The sequence below is a fragment of the Centropristis striata genome, chromosome 22 (genome assembly GCF_030273125.1).
Source record: "Centropristis striata isolate RG_2023a ecotype Rhode Island chromosome 22, C.striata_1.0, whole genome shotgun sequence".
Classification (NCBI taxonomy): Eukaryota; Metazoa; Chordata; class Actinopteri; order Perciformes; family Serranidae; genus Centropristis; species Centropristis striata.
The window spans coordinates 25,100,841-25,125,546 of record NC_081538.1 but is presented as its reverse complement, the minus strand read 5'-3'; the positions used below and the strand labels follow the sequence as shown (position 1 = coordinate 25,125,546).

Genomic DNA, 24,706 nt, shown 5'->3' with positions numbered 1-24,706 from the left:
TAAAGATAGCAAAAATTAGTTGATTTAAGTGGAACTGTACAGTGGAAACTAGTCCTTACTGGGTATTTTAAAAATAAACTAAAGTACAAGTACACAACTACAAAATTAGTTCTCAAAAGGACAAAAATATCAGTTAAATGTGTCAGTGTTAGGTAATTTTGAGTTTTTTTCAGTTATTTTTCTAAGCGACACAAGGAGGTGGAAATAAAGTTGAATCGACTACAGCACACTTTTTCTCTTCTAGTTTATTTCAGTTTTGCCAAGCAGACTTTGAATGAAGTGTTGTCAGAGCAAGGAATAAAGGTGGTCAAACATTTTGTAAATGACACCAGAAAGTAGAAGATGAAGTCATTGGTTACGTGTGGTTGTTGTTTTGTTACATACAGTAACGTACGTAGCTCCAGCCTGGGGTTTATCTGTACCAACAGAGCTCTGAATTTGGTATGCAAACAGCAAAGACAGCACTTTGTTGAGAAACACACAAAACTCTGTAACGACACCATTACAATAAAGTCTGTAAGAACAATTCTGACGAAACCACTTCATCGTACAAGTCTCATACGACTGAAGACAATTTGGTTCATTATCCCCCTCTGAAATGAAGAGGACAGTTACCATGATTACACCACAGACATGGGCTTTGCATAAACATTTATTTAGTTGTGTCCCTTTTTCTCCCATATAGGCTCATAACTGTTATGTATTTGTATCCTGTCAAGAGTCAAGCCTTGCAACACATACAATACTGTACACAGTGTTCTCATTTGTTTAGTAAAAATCTGACTTGCCTGTCTCACTTAACACTTTTGGTAGACTCTGTGGGAAGCTCTGTGGTGGAATCCTGTGAAGACACTCACCAAGCAAAGATCAACAGTCAAATACAATTTTTGGTAGTCTATAAGAATAATATGTAGTTCAACTATTTACAGATCTTCCAAACTGGGGGGTCAAGGATGCAATACCAGAAGGGGCTTAAGTCCCTAGTTTCTAACCTAGCACTTTTGTGATTTAGGTCCAGACTAACATAAAGGTCACAGTTTGTCCATCTCCCCATTGGGTAGGGTTCGGCGAACTTCAGGGCTCTGCACTTGGTCCTCTACTTTTCATAATATCCTTCTGTTCGGCAGAGTTTTCAGCATAAATATTCGCCCTTATGCAGATGACACTCAACTCTATATTGCAATGATTGCTCCATGCCCTGTCCTGTCCCAGCTGTCAAAAAGATCTTGCTTTTACATATAGATAAAGCTGACATGCTCTTTTTCTGGTTTCACTGGAAAATCTCCAGCTTCTAACACAGTAACCTCGCTGCTTTGCTGCTTCTTATTCACACTAGGGCCATTTTTATGGTCTTCCCTAACATATAAATAGATGATTTTTCTCAAACCTCATGACCTCTTCAGTATCCAGAGGCCTGCCTCAAGTACTAGAAGAAATCTTCAGTCAACAGTGCTTCCATCTTCACTCAACATATACTTTAAGTTCTTATATTTCTTTAAGATGCATTTTGCTGGGTGCCCTACTGGCCTGCTGCTGGGTATTCTCTAGCTCAAGTTAGTGCCTGAGGTATTAGCACAGCTTATCAAGGGGATTGGCATGCTGTTGTCTCTGAGTTTAAACTTGGGTTTCAAATCTTATGGGGTATGTTTTTTCCATCCAGATGGTTCAAGAAGTCTTCTTCGATCCCCTGGATGGTTACCACTGTGGCTCAAATGTAACACTAATACCCAAGAGGCACAAATTTGAGCTAGATCCTCCATCCTCCATAGTGACCTGAGCTTCTACTCAACTCAGCTGCCTTCTCCAAGCTTGGTCCCCCAACCTCATGTACCTACAATCTTGGACATAACTAATACTGGACTGGACCCATTCCGTGGAGTTTTTAATTTTGATTTTAAAAATTTGCATTGGACCTTTTGGAATCCCAATGTTGGATTTTGCATTTCCAATTATTACAACTTAACCCTTGTGTTGTCTTAGGGGGTTAAAAATGAACCACCACTATGTTTAACAGCAGAGGAAACCCCCTTAATGATCTTTTCTCAGCCTGAAATTCAATGACTTTTCATAGAATGACCCCAACATGAGAAAAAGTAAAACATTGCCTTTGTTCATATTTTTTTCATGAAACCTGTACACCAACAGGGTACAAATCTTGTCTTAGGGGTCTTTTTTTTAACCCGGCAGCTAAAAAATCTTTTTCGTACCACAAAAAACATAAAAACCATGCATGCACACAGGCTTGCTAAAAAATGTTTACACCTATGCAGTACCTTTAGCAATAAAACTAATAAAAAATAAACCCAAACTTTAGTAAAACCAATTATGACAGGTGTGTCATAAAAAAAACGATCCATCCATAAATCCAGTTTTTCAGCACTGTAAGAGGAAAACCTTGATATTCACAAAGTTTGTGATGAATAACAGGTAATTTTTTTCAGGCAAAGTAGATTTGGGATTTAAAATTCAATCAAGCTGTTTAATTAAAGTTGTTTAGTGAAGGTGGATCATTTTTGACCCTTAAGACAACACAAGGGTTAATGCTAATTTGTCATTTTTTTCTTTGTGCTCTCTTTTCACCCCGAGCCGCCTGAGGATTGGGGGTTCTAGGGGGAGTTTGTCCTCTCAGAAAACTTAGGAAACTGTTGGGAGACACTGTACAGTATGTGATACTGGGCTATACAAATAAACTCGACTCTGATGTACTCTTATTTATATATAATACACTGCCAAGGTCTACCACATATATCAGACTAGCCTCAGACGCAAGTATAAAGATGTAAAAGTAGTAAACTTAGTTTCAGTACAAACTGCTGTACAAACAGGCAAAAAGTGGATGAGCATTCAAACAAACAAGGTTTTATGTGTTCAAAGACATTATCGTTTGTGATAGTAAATAAGTGACAACGTCGACAGCAGGAGAGATGGCAGATCTGTCTGTTTCTGTTTCCGTAGCGATACTGTTGTCTTAGTTTTAAATACTAGTCTCAATCTGTGGACTGGCCTTGAGACACGATGACCACCAGTTAGTTTTTGAATGTATTCTTAAAAAGGCAGTAGATACACGTAATGCAAGACATACAGATATCCAAATCACCTGCATATTAAAGAGAAGAATTGGATATCCCCACAGTAAAAAACAAAATAATCTTATAGAAATCGTCCTCCAGTGAAGCACTGCCATATTTCAAGTATGAAAAAAAATCATCACAAGGCAAGGCAATGTACCCAGATTCAAGAGGATGGAAACAGTGATGAGGGAAAGAGAATGGAAGTCACACAAAAGGCTTTTTGTTGCATATATTGGCCACTTTAAGAAGAAAACGGTAGGTACAAAATGAATGACAACACTTTTTTTGTTTGTTTTTTGGACGGGATGGTGACTGAATAGTGCAGGTACTGATGACAGATTTCCAAACTAAACAAATAATTCATGGCTAGTAGACCTCTTTTCTCCCTTTTGAGCGCTTCACTCAGCTGCAGCCTCCCACCTGTAGAGAGCCCCCAGCTAATCCACACCAAAAGGAGGAGACAGAGAGTCCTCTGTGGACGGTCAGAGTCTCGGTGTTACGTCCTGCTGACAGCCAGAGGCGAGGGCCGCTGTCTCTGGTTTTCGGAGGCGTTACGGGGAAGACTCAGTTGGTTATGGTGCTGGATGCGCGGAAGTAGGAGAGGAACTTGAAACAGAGGCTGACCACAAAGTACCAGATGTTTCTGGCCATCTGGGAGCGCGCGATGAACACCCTCCAGATAAAAACGACCAACAGAGTGTTGAAGGTGTAGCGGATGTTCCTCAGTCTGGGAGAGAGGAAACAAGAGAGGAGGAATAAGATAAATACAGAGATAATGATGAAACATTGCAAAAAGATGTGGATGCAAAAAGAGCATGCTTTCTTTGAATTTGCACCCCCCCCCCCCATCCCAAAAAAATGAGTTATATAATATATATAATATATTATAATATAATATATAATTTTTAATATACTTTTCTGTTATCTTTAGGGTAGATTGAAGCTGTTATTTCTCTCTTCTTACATGCAATGTCATCACCATCAGTGTTTTCATTAGGTAGTTTTGTGATTCAGAAAAAATATATATTTCTTTTGTTTTTTATTCTTTTAACTTTTTACTAAAATCACCAAAATTACACAACTTATCATAGCTGTAATTAACCGTAAAAACAGAAATTATCATTGGATTCTCAAAATTCAGACAGCCCTCTAAAAAATCATGTGTGACAAATTCTTCTGTCAGAAAAAACAAACTAACTGATATTTCATCAATATCCCTTTTTTCTACATTCCTTGTTTGAAATTCTGTGAAGCCATGAATGACTCATTGAAACCTCAACTGAACTGCAGGCTGTTTACCCAGAGAGGAGGGGGGAGGACAAGGGGGGTTGTAAAAAAGTATTATTTTTCTAATATAAAGTATTATATTAAATATAAAGCATGTGGATCCCCGACTTTTGGTGCAAACTTATATATCGCTTCTATAGTTTCGTTTTTATGCTGATCTGTCTTGCCTCTGAAGAGAGTAAATAGAACGGATAATCATCTCAAACCTACAACAACAACATGCAATACCATATTAAAACATCAAGAAAGCGATTATTATTCCTTTTAAGATGTGTATGGTTAATGTAGAAATGTTGCAGCACTGAATTATTGGTAATAATGCATTTCAAGCTGAAATTCCTGTTATTTACTAAAAAATCCGACCACCTTCTAGCCTCTTGTCGACTTACTTCCTCAGATGCTGCCTGGCAGCAGGAATGTCAGACATGTCTTCATTCAGGACGTACTTCTTGGTGCCGATACAGTAATTCTCGATGTACTCGGGCCAGTTCAGCTGGCGCACATCGAAGTTAAATGTCTGAAAGATGAAAAAGATGTTTAGGAGGGCATTAAGAAGAAGGCAAACTGTTGAACCTGTTGAACTTGCAATTGAAAACAAATGTGTAATTTCACTTTTCATCACTAGATGGAGCAACAGGCTCAATAGAATAATTGAATAAACTGTATACAGAGCAGAGGGAGTATTCCTAAACTGCTTGCTTTTCCAAACTAAATGGTAGAAGAAAAAAGTCCAATCAGAAAAGAGATACAAAGATGCTTTAGGTATGTAAAAGTAGCAATACCACAATATAAAAATACCTTTTATTTAGGTAAAAGTACAGTATTATGGGTAAAATTTAAGGCAAGGCAGTTTTATTTATGAATCACATTTCATCAAAAAAAACCCAGAAACAACACAATTTAAAGGCAAAAAAATAATATATAATATAAATATAATTTAACAAGGAGTGTACTACAAAAAAATGTAAAATAATTTAAAAAAACTACAATATGTTGATAATAAGGCAAAGAACTATAATATTTCCCATTGAAAATCTATCTATCCATCCATCCATCCATCCATCCTTCCTTCCTTCCATCCATCCATCCATCCTTCCTTCCTTCCTTCCATCCATCCATCCATCCATCCATCCATCCATCCTTCCTTCCTTCCTTCCTTCCTTCCTTCCATCCATCCATCCATCCATCCATCCTTCCTTCCTTCCATCCATCCATCTATCATCCGTCCTTCCATCCATCTATTATCCATCCATCCATCCATCCATCCTTCCTTCCTTCCATCCATCCATCCATCCATCCTTCCTTCCTTCCTTCCATCCATCCATCCATCCATCCATCCATCCATCCTTCCTTCCTTCCTTCCTTCCATCCATCCATCTATCATCCGTCCTTCCATCCATCTATTATCCATCCATCCATCCATCCATCCATCCATCCATCCATCCATCCATCCATCCTTCCTTCCTTCCATCCATCCATCCATCCATCCTTCCTTCCTTCCTTCCTTCCATCCATCCATCCATCCATCCTTCCATCTATCCATCCATCCATCCATCTATCATCCATCCATCCATCCATCCATCCATCCATCCATCCATCCTTCCATCCATCCATCCATCCATCCATCCATCCTTACCTTCCTGTCCTCTGGGGTCAGCTGGCCCATCAGCATGTTCATGTTCTCAGAGTTCCACTCCCAGTCCTGACTGCTGAAGTACTCCAGCAGGCCGATGGCTTTATGCAGCCGATTGAAGATGCGCATCATCCTGGAGGGAGAGAGAGAGAGAGAGAGAGACAGAGAGAGAGAGAGAGAGAGAGAGAGAGAGAGAGAGAGAGAGATCGATCAGAGGTTACTGCACGCCCTTTCTTTAGATTTAAAGCGTGACAGATGTCTGCGAGTCACTCACTGCGGCTTCTGTCCGGAGAGACGCAGGACGAGGTCGTAGATGAGGGCGGGGAACTTGTGGCTGACCAGGATCCAGTACTGGTTGATCAGGTAGTTGGAGGTGATGTTGGCGTTGGGCCTGCGGAAAGCCTGATCCAGAGGGTTCCTCTTGAAGGACGACATCACATGGTGCTCTGAAGAAAGAAAGGTGCATCGTTTAAGGCGATATTTCTCAACCTTCAAGCCTAAAGGACCCCTGTTCTATCGTGACTTACTCACATACTATATCAGGGATGGGACACTTAAATGCTGGAGGGGGCTGCAATTTTTCATGGATAACAACCAGATATGATGAAACTGCAATATTAAATATGTTTACAGTGTAGTACCTGAACATATTTCATGCTCAAATGCATATATAACAATATATATAATACATTTATATAATTAATAATAATATTTATATTACATTATAGAATGCAGAAAATGTTGGTTATGTGGGAAAAAGTAGTAAAAATATTACTCTGTAAAGCATTTTTTTGGAAGTGGACATTTTCCGCCCGAAGGGTCTGAAAGGGTAGTAAATTTGTACACCGTGTATTACAGACAACAAAATTTAAATTTGAATTACAAAATATATCAAGAAAAAAAACCTTCCAGAAATCATGCCATTTGCAGTTTCACAGCCAAATTTATTAAGTACGATACTTGAGTAAATGTACTTAGTGACATTCCAACACTGCTCATAGTGATATATGAGAAAAGTGAGGATCTACTGATGGAATTAAGCAAAAAAAAAGCTCCATTAAAGCAAAATATATCAAGAAAAAAAAACCTTCTTCCAAAAATCATGCCATTTGCAGTTTCACAGCCAAAAATATTACCAAAACAAAAGTGAAAAATGACAAATATGGCTGAAAATGACCCGAGTTGTCCCAAAAGGTTCATTTCCACAGATGCCGATACTGATTTTTCCGTCCCAAAATCAGTATCGGCATGTGTCTAAAACATCCCAAATATCTGTCGGGCTCTATTATCAACATCCTGCTGCCTCGGGAGCCACGAAGCAGCTAAACCAACAAACAAACTGCAGATTCTCCACAAAGATCATGACTTCCAGGAACCGTATCTGGCTTTAATCACAACATGATTTTTCAGCTCTGGTTCTCTCGGGGGGGAATCAGGCAGAAAGCAGCCGAACAGTGACTCCCCACGGCCTCCTCCTCCTCCTCCTCCTCCTCCTCCTCCTCCTCCTCCTCCTCCTCCTCCTCCTCCTCCTCCTCCTCCTGCTGCAGCCATCCACAGACACAGAGAGCAGCCATGTGACCACAGACATTACATCACACACAGCACGCAAAAAACTAGGCCTCGCACTCGCCCCGTTTCCATGGCAACAGATATGTGGCGGTTGCAGGGGCCGGGATGACCGTATCCGAGGTGACAGCCAGCTGTGCCCCCCCCACCCCCCCTACCCCCCTCAACGCCTCGAGTATCGCCGCTAACCTTGAGCTGCCCTCCCTGAAGCTCTGGGAGAGTTTTTACTCTCCTTTTTTCTTTTTTAGATTAGCTTCATTCCCCTCCTCTCGTTTGGGGTCCGGCAAAGATTAGAGCGCACGCTTCCTCTTTCATAACAGTGATGAGACCTAATCCCGCTACCGAGCCATCTGGTAGCAATTTCCTCGGTGAAGGGAGCATGTTTGCTAATCTGAGAGGAAATGATGGGAGAGAGAGAGAGAGAGGGTCTCTTGTCATCCCGCTCTAATCCAGCTGTATCTGATGACCGCTGGGATGGAAACAAAGAGATTTCTCACTCTTCATGTGCAGTTTCATGGCTGCTGTTGTGACCTCAGTTATCACGGAACATAAAGGCCCTGAGCACTGACCCTGATTCATATCAGCTGCACCCAAACACAGCAGAAATGCGGAGATATTGATATAAAAATAAACATTGTAGTCAGAAGAACTTACATACCCCCGTCACTGGTTCAAAGGGACACTTTATTAGGTACACCAGTTTGATGATGATATACCAAGTAAAACTGGGGACAAGGTCAATTATATTTAGTATAAAATTATAGAACTGGATGTAAGCCTCTTATATGTTGTATTTACAACCTTTGTTCACGGGGCGGCTGTGGCTCAGTTGGGAGAGTTGGTTGGCCCCCAACCGAAGGGTTGGTGGTTCGATCCCTGACCATCGCAGCCTACATGTCGAAGTATCCTTGAGCAAGATACTGAACCCCAAATTGCTCCCGATGTGCTGTGTTCATCTGTGTGCTGTGTTCATCGGTGTGTGAATGAATTCCCAATGGTGGCAGGTGGCACCGTTTAGGGTAGCCTCTGCCACCAGTATGAATGTGTGTGTGAAAGGGTGAATGAGCGCAGTCTGTAGTGTAAAGCGCTTTGAGTGGTCGCAAAGCGACTAGAAAAGCGCTATTCACATTATATTCGCTTTTCACATTTGCAACATTTAAAATGCTTTATTGAGCATGATAGTGTTTTGAAAGCAAAAAAAAGATTCAAAATCACATTTTATGTTGAAAACCCCCCACAAAATAACTAAAAAAGACACTTGTTGAGGTTGTGTTGAAAAAAATAGACCAACATGGCATTTAATAATAGCCCAAGACTCCATAGTGATTTTAAATGTGACATGGTTGTTAGTCTGAGTATTTCACAAAGTGCTGCTCTAACACCCATCTCCAGGGTTTACAGGAAATGGTCCGAAAAAGAGAAAATATCCAGAGAGCCTTGATGCCTTGTTGATGCCAGAGGTCAGAGGAGAATGGTCAGACTGGTTGGAGATGATAGAAAAGCAACAGTAACTCAAATAACCACTTGTTACAACCAGGGTCTGCAAAAGACCATCTCTGAACCCCCAAACACACACTTCACCAAAAAAGTGGCTGGTGAGTGTAAGTTACACCATTCATAATATAAAAGTGGATTTTGTTTTAAATTTCTCTACAATTAAACTGACAATATTAAGGTTGGTTTGCTCAGCAATTGAACCACTACTACTGCTTGGGATGAAGCTGGATGTCAGTACAGCAGGCTTTTTGGCATTAAGATGTATTTACTAAACTTTTTAAACTATCTTTATAACGCCTAACCAGGAGCGTTTTAGCCCTAACCTTAGAGAAGTCGTTTTGTAGCCTCAACCCAGGGGTCGGCAACCTTTATGGCCAGAGAGCCACTGTTGGCTGAAAAAAGGGAAAAAATATTGTAATGGAGCCGCAAACCTTATTACAATGATGTAACAACCTACGAAGTCTAAACTAGCCTACCAGCTTTACTAACTGGTCATAATGAGCATTTATCAATAACACTCTGTCAGAAAGAAATATCTCAGAAGACTTTGAATCTAAAGCTAGCCAAACTAGGGAAACATAAAACTAGACATGAAGTTGGCAAAAGTTTAGACATTAAGGTGCTGTGCCGAAGACTTTCGTAAGCTATGATGCACATTTAAGTGACCAAAAAGTAAAAAAAAAATGTTTTTATGTCGTATATAAGCTGCACATTTTTACAATTGAAGAATATAAATTGCTTTGCGTCTACATCAATGTTTAAATACAAATTAAAATGCAAACAAATAACCTTTCCTACCCTTCCTTTCGTATAAATGTTTTGGTCAGAGCCACAGGGAGCCACTGCAGATGGCCTGAAGAGCCACATGGAGCCGCAGGTTGCCTAGCTCCGCCTTACCTGAATGAAATTACTTTTGGCTTTTTCAGTGCAACAAAACTAAAAGTGAGATGTGAAGAAACAGCGAACGGCCTGAATGGGCTGAAAAACTGACAAGAAGGAAGAGTAGATCCATTCTTACACATATTTACGGGATGATAAGTGCTGATAAACACCCATTCAACAGTGTGATAATCTCCTGATCAGACCTCTGAAATGATCCACATCAGGCCACACACCACCAGTTGATAAGATTTAGCTTCAGGGACTTCCATCTGAAAATATTTTTGTTGTTCACTATGATTAAGACCAGATTTCTACAGTTGTAAAGTATAGTTCATCAGAATTATCACTTATGAATTGTTATTAACTTTTTATTATGAATCTTACTCACATAAGGCTGACTTATATAGTGAACTAAACAGTGGAAATACAACGTTTCCCTTTTTCTGATATTATGGTGTGTTTTTTTATTGCTGTGTTGTTTGGATTTTACTACTGTATTTTTTAAAAAATGACAAAAATATATTAATATTCATAATAATAAAAAACAGCTAAAATAAATAATAATAATAATAATAATAATAATAATAAATAAAAACAACACTAAAAACTAGATGAAATGGATAAAAAACAAAACAAGGATGAATAAAATCAAGGAAAAAAAGAATATATAAAATATAATTTATGAATAATAATAATAAAAAATATTTAAATAAAGCTAGACTAAAAACCAGATGAAGTAGTTAAAAAACAAATCAAACAAAAAAATATACATATATATTTATATAATATAAATTTTATATATATATATACACAAATTTGAAATATTGATCTAAAAATAATAAATCAATCAATCAAATAATAAATAAATCAATCAATCAATCAATCAATAAATAGAAAAGTACATTTTTAAAAGCAAGGACATCAGAAAGAATCATAAATGGTAAATGATAAATGGAGTGCACTTATATAGCGCTTTTATCCAAAGCGCTTTACACTAACAATAACAGAATCAGAAAGATCTTTATTTATTATAAGTATAATTACATTTTGGATGGCTTTTCTCTATGCATTGAGAAAATGAAAAAAAAATAAAAAGGTGCTTTATACAATTTTTTTTTTTAAATAATTGATAGTCATTTAAATAATTATTATTTTAAATAGAAAACCTATTCCGTTGTAGCTCTCAAGTACAAGGTAAAACTGAACCTTTTTTTTAAATAAATAAAAGTAAAAGATGTCTTAAGTTTCCCTCCCGTCTCCTCCCAGCAGGTGGCAGACGCTCCCCACAGCAGCCATGAACACTAACAACTTAACTACATCACAGGGACATTATGTCACAACACTGGAGTATTGATCTGTGATGATGAACGGGACAACAATATTGCGGGATGCCAGCGGGCACCAACAAAACAGCTCTATAAATATCCGGCAGCACAGTGACAGGTTTCTATTACCTTTAAGCAAGACAAGAAACAGAGCACCTACCGATCTCTCCCCAGTGGAACGGGTTGATGCCGCCGGTCGTGCAGTTGTACACCAGAGCTGTTTTAGGTCTGCAAGGTGTGGGAGAAGAGGGTCATAAAAACGCCAATAAGAACACAGATCAGTCTGTACGAGCAGTAATCTATAAAACTATGGTGCTGTAAAAGTGCTTTAAAGTACAACTATATTACTCTGGGACATGCAGAGTGCAGACAAGATACTGGAGACACACACAAGCTGAGTGACAACTAAATCAACCTCTTAAATGAACCTTTTAACATACTTTTCCAGTGCGGGGTCAATACTTAACTTTCATTTTTCTGTTTTTCTGTTTTCCTTCTGAAAATAAGTACAGGTCGTCAGGAACATAAACACTGGTATAATCACACAACATTACTTCATTTGTGAGAAATAATCTGTTTTAACCGTTAACAAAATGCATTTGTTTTAATGCAATTAAGGCAGGGATGGGCAACTAGAGGCCCGGGGGCCGCATACGGCCCGCACCCTCACTTGAAGTGGCCCTCAGTACAACTACATGCATTTGAGCATGAAATCTTAAAAGTGCAGTGTAAAAATGCATAAAATGACTTCTTGCAATTAATGTTGGTCTGCTGTAAGTGGTTATTTTTTATTTGCTTCAAACCTTTTGTATTCCTATTTATACTGTTATACATGCATTTGAGCATGAAATATGTTACGTTACTGCACTGTAAACATATTTAAAATTGCATTTGCATCATATCTGATTAAGTGCACGGTCCTATATGTGGCCCTTTTGGTAGTGTTGATGAAAAATTGTTGCCCCCTCCAGCATTTAAGTTGCCCATCCCTGAATTAAGGTCTAAAGGAAACCAATGTTTTCAGATTTATTGGACCTATTATCTACGGTTTGCTTAGTTTAAAGTAGTGAGTAAGAAAAACTTTTGTCATGATCTTTTAGTTGTTCATTACATTGCACCAATTTCACATTTCAAATTATTTTTCCCATTTCTGATGGGAGGCTGAATGATTTTTAGCATCTCTGATAGCTACTTACTGCCACAAAGAAATCTTAAAGAGTCATTTTCACCCCCCAATCTTTGAAGCCAAAATCTTGTTTTTCTGTTCCAAATTTGTCTTTTGTCGTCTAAAAGCAGCCAATTCTTTGTTTAACATGATGCTGCAGCTCCTCTGTATAAACCTGCTGTTAGACCTTGCTGGAAATAGCACAATAAGCTGCAAATCTTCTTTGAGCACATAGTTTGTTAAACTTTAATGGCTTTCCAACGGCTTGCATGTTAGACCGACAGGTTGCAGCCCACCAGATTTCAAAGTATCTGTGCTTAAAGGAATATTTCTCCTGCAAACTTATTTTGCAGGAGAAATAATCTTCCATTGATTTGAATTCTTTGTTTTTCCTCGCATGTGTCCACAGTGAACAAAGTCTTGTTTTTCTGTTACAAATGTGTCTTTTGTCGTCTAAAAGCAGCCAATACTTTGTTTAAGACGCTGCTGCAGCTCCTCTGTATAAACCTGCAGTTAAACTTGGTTGGAAATGACACAAAAAGCTGCTATAAGAAACCACCTTCCTTTCAAAAATCTTATTTTATCACTTCAGACTTTAAGCACTAAGGATGTTTGTTAAACTTTAATAGCTTTTCCAACAACTTGCATGTTAGACACACCAGGCTTCTGCTGAGCTGCAGAGTATCTGTCCTTACAGGAATATTCTCCTGCAAAACAAATGGTGATTCTGCAGGAGAATTATTCTTCCATTGATTTGAATTCTTTGTTTTTCCTCGCATGTGTCCACAAAAAACAAAGTCTTGTTTTTCTGTTACAAATTTGTCTTTTGTCATCTGAAAGCAGCCAATACTTTGTTTAAGACGCTGCTGCAGCTCCTCTGTATAAACCTGCAGTTAAACTTGGTTGGAAATGGCACAAAAAGCTGCTGTAAGAAGCTACCTTCCTTGCAAAAATCTTATTTTATCACTTCAGACTTTAAGCACTAACGATGTTTGTTAAACTTTAATGGCTTTCCAACTGCTTGCATGTTAGAGAGACACGTTACAGCCCACCAGGTTTCTGCTGAGCTGCAGAGTATCTGTCCTTACAGGAATATTTCTTCTGCAAAAAATAAGTTTTTGTTGCTGGAGAAATATTCCTGCATTGACTTGAATTGCATGTGTCCAAGGTGAACAAAGTCTTGTTTTTCTGTTCCAAATGTGTCTTTTGTCGTCTGAAAGCAGCCAATACTTAGTTTAATATGATGCTGCAGCTGCTCTGTTTAAACCTGCTGTTAAACTTTGTTGGAAATGTCATGAATAGTTGGTATAAAAATAACTAAAATATTAGAAAATAATAGAAATATTCCTCTGTTCCTTTGAATTCTTTGTTTTGTGTCCACGGTGAACAAAATGTTCGAAAATCGAGAAAAACATTGTGCATTAAAAGTCCCATTTATCCAGTTGCATGAGTAACAGGAGCTGATATACAAATGGTCATTTTGCAGGTTAAGCATTCCCTTTAATACAGAGTCACTGTATTGTTAAACCAAGAAACCTTATATTATATTATACGTTTGTCTGGATGGAGGTTACATATCAAAAGGTACCACAAAATCTTATAAATAAGCTTTCTGAAACAACAGTTTTAGGTCTTATAGGAGGACATTATATACAGTATATACACAGCATCAACACATATATATCTACTTATATATATAATAAGTAGATAATATAATTACAACAAAACGAAAGACTATTGCCAGGAAAGGTTAAAGATGCTCGACTAGTTTATACAAATATGCATTAAGAGATAACTTCATTTCCAAAACATTTAACATAAACTTTGAGAAAACATTAATAATTAGCTGGAGATTCGATATCTTTGACATATTTCTTAAAATGTTTGGTCTGAAAACTATTATTTAAAGGACAGGTTCACAATTTTCGGAGTCTGAGTGTTGCATGTATTAACATCGTGACCATTAAAAGATCTGTTTTGATTGTGTTTCCAGTTATGAGAGACAACATTTACAGTCTTTGTTATGTGCAAAATTCTAGATGTATATATACAAATAATTTGTGACGTTTATCTAAAGCAGAGGTCTCAAACTCAAATTACCTGGGGGCCGCTGGAGGCAGTATCAAAATGACCAAAAAAAGACACAAAATGACTAAAAAAAGACTCAAAATGACAAAAAAAAAGACACAAAATGACCAAAAAAAGTCACAAAATTACAAAAAAGACACAAAATGACCAAAAAAAGACACAAAATTACAAAAAAGACACAAAATGACTGAAAAAACACTAAATTACTTAAAAAAGAAACAAAATGACCAAAAAAAGACACAGAATAACCAAAAAAGAGAAAAAATAACGAAAAGAGACACAAAATTATTAAAAAAGACAGAATTACCAAAAAAGACCCAAAATTATTTTAAAAAAGACACAAAATTATAAAAAACGACACAAAATTATTTAAAAAAGACACAAAATTACCAAAAAAGACACAGAATTACCAAAAAAGACACAAAATTATTTTTTTTAAAAAGACACAAAATTATTAAAAAACACAAAATTATTTTAAAAAGACACAAAATTACCAAAAAAAGATGCAAAATTACCAAAAAGACACAAAATTACCAAAAAAAGACGCAGAATTACCAAAAAAGACACAAAATTATTGAAAAAAAGACACAAAATGATTTTTAAAGTAATTAAAGGGACCTTCCACACACAACACGGTAAAGTGCCATTCATATAAAACTCACATTAAACTTTCATATCAAGGTGGGGGCCACAAAATATCGTCACGAGGGCCACAACTGGCCCGCGGGCCGCGAGTTTGAGACCCATAAAGTGAATATAATGTTCTAGCAGTCAAAGGTAGACAAATAAAGTGGGTCTCTTCCAAATTTGCAGCCTTTCTTGGTGCCAAATTCTCTTTTTTTCTTACTGTTTCTTCATTGAAACTCAATGATTAAACACAGCGGAGACACAGTAAAGTGTGAATCTGTCCTTTAAGGCCTGGGACCAGGTTCAGAGAGAGATGTGTGTGTGGGACTAACCTGTGCACGGCGGTGTACCAGCCAGCAGCCAGCGTGAGGTTGACCACCACGTCGACGGGGATCAGGTCGGCCACGGCGTCGTTGTTCGCTCTCATGGTCCGCAGGATGCCTTTCCCAGCCTGAGGGGAGAGGAACTCTTAGACCTGTTGTTGGAGTCCTGAGACTCTGTGTGTGTGTGTGTGTGTGTGTGTGTGTGTGTGTGTGTGTGTGTGTGAACGCTTTGAGGTTTGAGAGAAATATGTTTTTTTTACTCACAGCTATAAAGACGCCACTCGGCCCGTTGAAGTTGTCGATCCAACCCTGAAGTTTGAGAAACAGAGAAAATTCAGAAATCTGCTTTCTTCAGCAAACAACTTTTATAAACAATTTCTAATTTATTATGCATTCTATTAATCCTTAATAGGGCACTCATTGAAATACTTGCAAATTCCAAATTTCAAAAACATAAAAAATGATTAAATGAATTAAAAACAAAAACAAAATATAGACGAATAAAATTGAGGAAAAATACAATATTATATAATAATAATAATGATAATAATAATAATAATAATAGGGGGAATAGAGGAAATAGATCAATAAAACCTGTATAAAAAAGTATGTTATTAATAATAATAATAATAATAAAAAAAAGGTAAATAAAAACAGAGATGAAATGGATGAAAAACAAAAGAAGGATGAATAAAATCAAGGGAAAAAATAATATATAAAGTATTTATAAATAATAACATTATAACATATAAAATATAAAGAGAAGAAGAAGAACATTTTTATAATATAAAAACGATAAGTAAATTATTAAATAATGTAAAAAATCTCTATAAACCATTCTCAATCAAAAGTCTGGCTTAAAAGATAGATTTTTTTTAACACTTCCGGCTGCTCTCAGACAGAATCTTCCAGCAGCTAAAAGGTTTTTAGTCCTGCACTTTGAAATAATGAACAGACTCGGCCAGACGACTCGAGGTCGGACTGGTTCACAGTCTGTGAGTCATTTATGTCGCTGTAAGACCATGAAGTGCTTTAAAAAAACTGAAAGACAGATATAACTGACAGGCAAATAAGTACTGTTATAGTTATAATATATATTTCCTTGTATTTATAATATTTTTGTGGTAATTCTGTGTATTTTTTGGTCATTTTGTGTCTTTTTTGGTTATTTTGTGTCTTTTTGAAATAATTTTGTCTTTTTTTTGGTCATTTTTAAGTAATGTAGTTTTTTTCCTTTCATTTTGTGTCTTTTTTTTGTAATTTTGTGTCTTTTTTGGTCATTTTGATACTGCCTCCAGTGGCCCCCAGGTAATTTGAGTTTGAGACCCCTGCTATAGTTGGATATAGTCAGATTGCAAGAGAAATACAGTAAGAATTCAAGCATCTATCTATCTATCTATCTATCTATCTATCTATCTATCTATCTATCTATCTATCTATCTATCTATCTATCTATCTATCTATCTATCTATCTATCTATCTATCTATCTATCAATCAAACAGTGTAAAGACTCCAATATGTGGTCAGGTATGTTGCGTTTCTTTGTGCTGAGTCAGCTCTTATGGGGTTCATGTTACTTCCTGTGGGGCGACGCTGGGCGGCAGTGATTGTCGACTTCAATTAGAGCGCATTAAAAATGGATGGAACCACTGGTTATAGACTGCAGCAGCTCCCAACATGTGGGGCTGGAGAGCCATTATGTGGTGGAGGCCGAGGCTTGTCCTGAGTCTAATAATACGAGCAGATAAAGTGTTTTTAGCAGCGCTACAGTCTGTCGGTGGCTCCGTGCCCGGCTGCAGACACCATAGATCTCTGAGCCGACATCCTGCATCGTATACGTCCACTAATCTGACAGAACTGGATGCATATTGTGGTTGTAAACACACCAAATGTAAACACAAACATAAATACGCTGCCCCCGCCCCCTCCTCGCCTCACATCGCCTACTGGCACCAGCTGCCAAGGCGACGGACTGCATGGCCAAGCATGAGCCAGGCCTTCTGAAGAGACGCTGCCAGGCCGAGCTTACAACTGAAGGCTGAGCACAGAGCCAGGACACACACACACACACACACACACACACACACACTCTTGTACTTCTATCTTTGTGAGGACCCTCATTGGAACAGTGAATTCCCTTGCAAGGTTATAATAGTTTTGGATTTTTCTTTAGTTTTAGTTTTAATTTTGTTGTGAATTTTTGTTTTAAAATTCAGATAGTTTTAATAAGTTTTTAGAGTGAGTTTGCTAGTTTTAGTTTAGTATTTATTTTTTTGAAATGCTTTAGTTTTAGTTTAGTTTTTATTAGATTTAGTGTTAGTATTAGTTTTTTGTAATGGGGTATTTGTTGGGTGGGAGATTAAAAGAGGTCACATTAAATTTTGCCTTTATTTCCTTTGTCTTATCCTTCTTCATTATGGATGAAAAAAGTTGACAAAGACGAAAAAAAAAGGATATTTTCACTATAATTTTAGTTAGTTGTGTAACATCACAATACAGTTTCAGTAATTATCTTTTTTTTTTTAAACTCTCATTTTTATTTTTATTTCAGTTAACAAAAATGTTTTTTTCAATTCTAGTTTTCGTTATTTCGTTTTGTTTTCATTAACTATAATAACCTTTTTCCCTAACCCCTTAACCTAACCTTCACCATCACAACTAAATGCCCAACCCTAACCCTAACATAAACCTAATTGTAACCTTTAACCTTAAAACAAAGTCTGAAATCTCAAAAAAGCCTTAAAAGAAGTGAGGACCGGCCGAAATGTCCTCACTTTGCAAAAATGTCCTCACTCTGTTGGTTAAAAACATGTTCTGGTCCTCACTATGTAGGAAGTACAAGAACACACACACACACACACACACAGAAGGCCTACATTTCCCTGCTGCCAGATAAACAAGGACTTCCCTGTGTTTAACTGCTATTTCATTTATGCAGCATCATCTCTAAATCTCCCCGAGTGTCTGCTGAACAACCTGATAAATGAAGCTCTCATCGTACTGAACAGAACAGTGAACCAGCTCGTAATAATGACCAAAACACACATTCAAAACACTTCTTTCACAGGCTAGAAGTTACTGAAAGGAGCATTTTTTCACACAGATTTATGGAGGTTTATGCGCTATGGACATTAGATATAATGATTGATAGATGCTCGTTTTTGCTGTGTTTATTTCTTTTCAGTTTGATAAATGGATTGCTTTGCTGAACGTATTATATTATCCTCGGGGACAACAGATGCCCGACATGAGCTCCTGTTGACTCCAGAGATGTTTGTTATTGTGGACTGAAAGAGACTTTTGAGATACTAAAGAGTTACAGTGGAAAGTTTTTGAAATAATCCAGAATCAAGTTTTTTAAAGCTCAAATTTAAAGCTGCATTAATCAACACTTCTTATACAGAAAATGAGCTGGCTACCAGTAGAGTAAAAGGTTTCCACAGAGAATTATTAACAACTCTGCTGTTTCTTTTAGTTCATTTTCCAGACCACAAACTCAACAACAAACTTCAACAATAAAGACAATGAAGTCTGTGGCTCTACAGACCATCAGCAGTGGAAATGAAACGGTTATTTCCTTACATTTTAATTTTATTCATCATTAGTGTCGGCCCAAAGCAATCTGCATTCTTCAGTGTTAAAAATGTGAAGCTTATATACGGCATTAACAAAAATAGTCGACTAAGATGTGCATCACTGCCTTCGAAAGTCTACGGCGTGGGGCCTTAAACTCATTTTTTAAGTCAAGTTTTGAGTTTTAGAGCTTTCAGTTCCAAATCTCCTGAAATATTTCTTTTGTGTCTTTGCTGCACAGTCATAAAAATAAATTGTCATAGGCTAACTTAGACTTATCAAGCTATTTTATCTTTATTCTAAGGCTCAAAATAAGGTTTTTGTGGCTCCGTATCAACATTTTTTCTCTTTTTTTGGCCAACAATGGCTCTTTTATTATTAAATGGTGACAATCCATCTCTCAGACCTCATGAATTACAACACGCTGAAAGATTATTTGGGATTTTTCATCCCACTGAGAAGAGAGAAGGAGAATTTCACTCTGAGAAAGATCAATATTTTTGACATAAATTGCAGTATCTTCGCCTCCATTCTCTCCCTAAAATACAGGTTTTTCATGTTTTTTAATTTTGCAAAAAAGTGTCATATACATCAGTAATTTTGTCATTAAAAAGAGTCAAACACACCTAATGCTTACTTTTCATTCTCCAAACTAAGTCTCCAATTGTATGTGAGCAAATCTGTTACTGACAGGGTCGAAAAACTTGTATTTTGTGTTGATTTTGCATTTAATGAGCACCACCGCCTTGTGTTGTGAAGATCTCGATCTGCTGACACGGGCATCTGTTTGCATTTGTGCAGACTATTTGAATGGAAGAGTCGCTTTTCAGAAAGGTGGAATTATCTTTCTTAAAAAAACCTGTTTGCATGATGCACATTACTACTACTACTAATCAAAATAATTAACTAAAAACTACATTGAAAATAGATAAAATGCATTAAAAAAGACACAGATGGATAAAATTGAGGAAAAATACAATTATATTAACAATAGCAATAATAATAATAGTAATAATAATAATAAAATATAAATATAAAAAAGCTAAACTTAAAACCAGAGAAAATAAAAAAACACAGGTAAATAAAAATGACACTAAAAACTAGATGAAATGAATAAAAAACAAAAAAAAATGAATAAAATCAAGGAAAATACTAATAGACTAAAGAACAGATGAAGTAGATTAAAAAACAAATCATACAAAATAAAATTTAATAAATAAAAATAAAATAGAAAAAGAAGAACAACAACATTTTATGGCCTAAAAACGATAAGTTAATTATGAAATAATTGAAATAATCTCTATAAACCAAACTTAATCAAAAGTCTGGCTTAAAAGATAGATTTTGAAAGATTTCAACATTTTCAGCTGCTATCTTAAAAAAAGAAGAAGCTGTTTGCAGGATGCTCATTTGTTTATGTAAATCAAATAGACATCAGTTTTATATTGAGATTTGTTTTTATATATACATTGCCAGTTAAAAACTTGTTGCTTTGACATTAATTAACCGAAAATCACAAAAAGTTTATTTCTGTAAAGTTTAGAGGTGAAATCGTGGGTGAGATTTTTTATTTACTTCTTGCAATCAGTGCAAAAGTGATTTAAATCCTCCGTTATGTAAAACGCAGAGAGAGAAGAAGAAGTGAGGCGGCCTGCAGCAGCAGCAGCTCCACTGAAAGCAGCTTAAAGTCACGGAAGAACTGCAGCGTTGAACTTTCAGCGTCTCAGTCTGGTGGCCTTTACATGAACTTCTCTGCACTCTTTAACTTCCCACCCTCAATGTGACTTTCAGTGTGTCAGCGTTTCTCGCGGTGTCCCGTTTCAGCCCCCCCCCTCTCCGCCCGCAGCTCCTCCAACGGAGCCGACTTGGTTCAATCACAAAGGTCTCCGAGCCAAGATATTAACCAATTGGCTTTAATCCCTGGCCACTTAAGATAAAACCCTCAGGGGAGCAGCATCGACCTGAGCAGGATTATGTCGATCAATATCTCATTTCCATTCGTTTTACTGTCACAGAGGGACACATAATGAGCCGGGGGGGGCGGGGACACGTGACCAGCGGCACTCAGACGTGTTGAGTGACCTCGGGCATTCAGATAATGAAAAGTATCGGCCAATAATATCGGTCAAATTATATAGCAGTCAGGCTCTCTGTGAGAAACCAATAAAAATGTAATAGTTAGGTAAATAGTTAAATAAAAGCCTAACTAAAAACTAGATTAATTTTTTTTTTTTTTCAAATAAACAAAGACAAATAAAATCAGGGAAAAATGTATTACTACTACTACTACTAATAATAATAATAAGCTAATCAAAACTACATTAAAAATAGATTAAATGGATTAAAAACAAAAATAAAATATAGATTAATAAAATTTAGGAAAAATACAATAATGTTGTTGTTATTATATTATTATTATTAATAATAATAATAATAATAATAATAATAATAATAATAATGAGTTAAATAAAAGCCAAATTAAAAACTTATGATATATATTTTTTTAAATGAACAAAGACCAATAAAATCAGGGAAAAATGTATTAATATTACTACTAAACAATAAGTAAATTAAAACTACATAAAAAAATAGATGAAATGGATTAAAAACCCAAAAAACATAGACAAATAAAATTGAGGAAAAATAGAATATTATTATTACTATAATTATAATTATAATAATAATAATAATAATTATTATTATTATTATTAATAATAATAATAATAATAACAATAATATAGTTAAAAAACAAAAGACAAATAAAATCTGGATAAAAATTATATTAATTTTAACAATGATAATAATAATAATAATAATAAAACAACAGGTAAATAAAAACTACACTAAAAACTACATGAAATGGATAAAAAAAGTCAGGAAAACGTGACCAGCATACTCCTGTAGGCGTGTATTTAATAGTATTTAAAAGTGTCCTGAGAGAGAGAGAGTGTGTGGACTCACGGGGAAGGGCTGCTGCCAGCTGGCTCCCACTATGGAGGGTCTGATGATGGCGATGTTGAGCTTGTCCTGCTCCTGCTGCACCACGTACTCCGCCAGGGCTTTGGTGTAGGTGTAGGTGTTGGGCCGGTCGCTGATGAGCCGCGGCGTGATGTCACGCACCATGCCGTCATCCATCCACCTGCAGACACACACAGGGCTCGGTCAGTGACACGCAGAGGATCCAAATAAACAAGTCATTTGGTTTCCTGGTTAGGATTCCTTCAGTGCAAATCTTTCAGGAGGTTTGTACTGGGAGTCAAATTATCCACAGAGGTCTCCTCCGCTCCAAAACAAACCAACCAGGTGATAAAAACCAGTAAACATTTTGAATAAAGCAGTTTCATGTTAAAAATCATTGTTTCTCCAACACTGTTTGGCAGACGAGACGTCCCAGAAGGCTCTGAGCTGAGCTGCTGCTAACGTTTGTTCAGCTTGTTTCTCTAAAAAAAAATTAAGATCCAAACGTCTGATGACTAAAATTCTTAATGTGGTTTAAATATGTCATAAGACTGAAAAGTCTACTGTGAAAATAAGCCTTAAAACAGTATAAAAAGTCTAACAAAGCAGACGTGACGGTGATTTGAAGTGAAACAAACCATAATTTTGACTAAAATTACAGATTTATCTAGATTTGAAAACTGTTGAAAGCATAACTGCACAACTCAAAAAAATAAAATAAAACAAGAAAGTTCTTGTCAATTTTAGACATTTTAAAGTGGTAAAGTAACAGAGTTACAGACAGATGTGCACTCAAAAAATAAAAATAAAATACAAATACTCTCCCTGCATCTCCACTCTATTTTTCTTTTATTAAAGTGCCACCACTGGTATTCTGTTCTATAAACAGTCTATATTTAACACAGGAAATGTAGCTTCCTGTGAAGCAATATTTAATTTTCTGCAGCCTGTTTATGCTTTGTTATTTCCAGTGAATTTCAGTAATGGGTGAGGCTGATAATGAGACTGAATTTCCATTAAACAATTACCAGTCAGGGTCTTTTTTCTGAGAATTGGTGGTTGTGGGCAGTGGATGATCAGGGGGAGATAGCAGGTCAACAATAAATACTTGTTGTTCTCGTTAAAAATATCAAATAAAAAATGATTAAATTAATTCATTATTCATTTATTGAAACCTATTATGGTGTATAAACAACAAATACTGGGTAAGAACATTAGTGGTGGCTTTCTAAAGTCCAGTCCATAACCACTGAATTTTAGCTCTTCATTAAATGTAAGCCATAATCATTATAATTAGAAGAAATTACATCAATTAAGACATGAAATGTTTCATTCTGTGTGTAATGGATCTATATAATGTGTTATTTCCACTTTTTGAAATGAATTACTGACATAAATAAACTTTTCCATGATATTCTAAATCATTGAGATGCACCAGTATTTAACAAAGGAAACGTAGCTTCCAGTGAAGCAATATGTAATTTTCTGCAGCCCGTTTATGCTTTATCACTTCCAGTGAATTTCAGCATTGGGTGAGACTGATAATGAGACTGAATTTCCATTAAAATTTCACTTATTTCCATTTGTTCTATTTGAATCATTGAATAAATAAAAAGATTGGCACAGCGATTAAGGCTAAGACTGGATAACAAACTCAAAAAGCTCTTCTTTGGTCTTGTTCGTCTATCTTTAATCAGATAATTAGGAAACTCTGCCATCTTTTAGTAAGTTAAACTTTTAGTTGTTCTGAAAAAAGCGGATGCAACTTTTCAGGCGTGGCAGACAACTCGTCTCATGAAACCTTTTTGTACAGGTGCATCTCAATACATTAGAATATGATGGAAAAGTCCATTTCCAGTAGTTCAAGTCAAACAGTCCCAACCAAGTATTGAGTCATACAGATGACATATTTTTAAGAGGCATACATTTCCATATTAAACATACTTTTTAAAATTGTAAAATGTAAGCCATAATCATTATAATTAGAGGAAATTAAATAAATTAAGACATGAAATGTTTCATTCTGTGTGTAATGGATCTATATAATGTGTTATTTCCACCTTTTTAGTTGAATTACTGCCATAAATAAACTTTTCTATGATATTCTAATTCATTGAGATGCCCCTGTATATTTTCGACCTTCTGAAAAACGGCATGCTCATTCATCATATCCAAAACGACATGAATCAAACTGAACTGGAATTGATTTCTCCTCCCCCGGGGCACAGAAACCAACTCACTCAAGAGACTCGATGAGTTTCTTGGGCTCGACGGGCGGCGCGTAGATGACCTCGTCGATGTACTTGCGGTTGCAGTTTGCATAGGCGGTGGAGATGTGAACGAAGGCCTCGAGGTGGTGCATCTGCTGGGCCAGGCTGAGGAGCTGCTGCGTGGCAATCACATTCAGCTGCAGGGCGTGTCTGCCGGGGAGGAGAGAGAGAGAGATACGGTGTCAGACAGCCTGTGTGGGAGGAAGAGGGTGTGTGAATGGGTGTGTGTGTGGGAGGGAAGTGTTTGTGTGTGCTCCAGATTAACTGGTGTGTCAGGGAGAAGGCTTTGAGGGAGTGTGTGTGCACTTGCCAGACTGCTAATATCTCTGTTTGAGTGTGTTTGCTGACTACTGAGTGTTTCCATTCAAATGAGAATTTGCAGACTAGTAGGAATCTGCAGAAGATGTTTTTTTTTTTTTTAAGCCGGAGCAGAACGACAC

At 36.7% G+C, this 24,706-nt stretch overlaps 1 protein-coding gene across 2 annotated transcripts in view; it reads right to left on the bottom strand.

Moving 5' to 3' along the window:
- Positions 1-227: 227 nt before the first annotated feature.
- The window catches only part of si:dkey-97m3.1 (fatty acyl-CoA reductase 1), an 82,770-nt gene continuing 58,291 nt past the window's right edge, over positions 228-24,706 (bottom strand). Inside the window, exons 4-13 of one of the 2 annotated variants that reach the window (XM_059325571.1) lie at positions 24,237-24,416; positions 22,000-22,177; positions 15,729-15,773; positions 15,474-15,592; positions 11,730-11,757; positions 11,422-11,491; positions 6,266-6,437; positions 5,995-6,124; positions 4,748-4,875; positions 228-3,798 (exon numbers count right to left, since the gene is read on the bottom strand). In XM_059325571.1, the coding sequence (XP_059181554.1) occupies positions 3,636-3,798; positions 4,748-4,875; positions 5,995-6,124; positions 6,266-6,437; positions 11,422-11,491; positions 11,730-11,757; positions 15,474-15,592; positions 15,729-15,773; positions 22,000-22,177; positions 24,237-24,416 (1,213 nt within the window). In that variant the 3' untranslated portion in view covers positions 228-3,635. The remainder of the gene's footprint in view (positions 3,799-4,747; positions 4,876-5,994; positions 6,125-6,265; positions 6,438-11,421; positions 11,492-11,729; positions 11,758-15,473; positions 15,593-15,728; positions 15,774-21,999; positions 22,178-24,236; positions 24,417-24,706) is intronic. The other variant, XM_059325572.1, reaches the window with a different exon arrangement.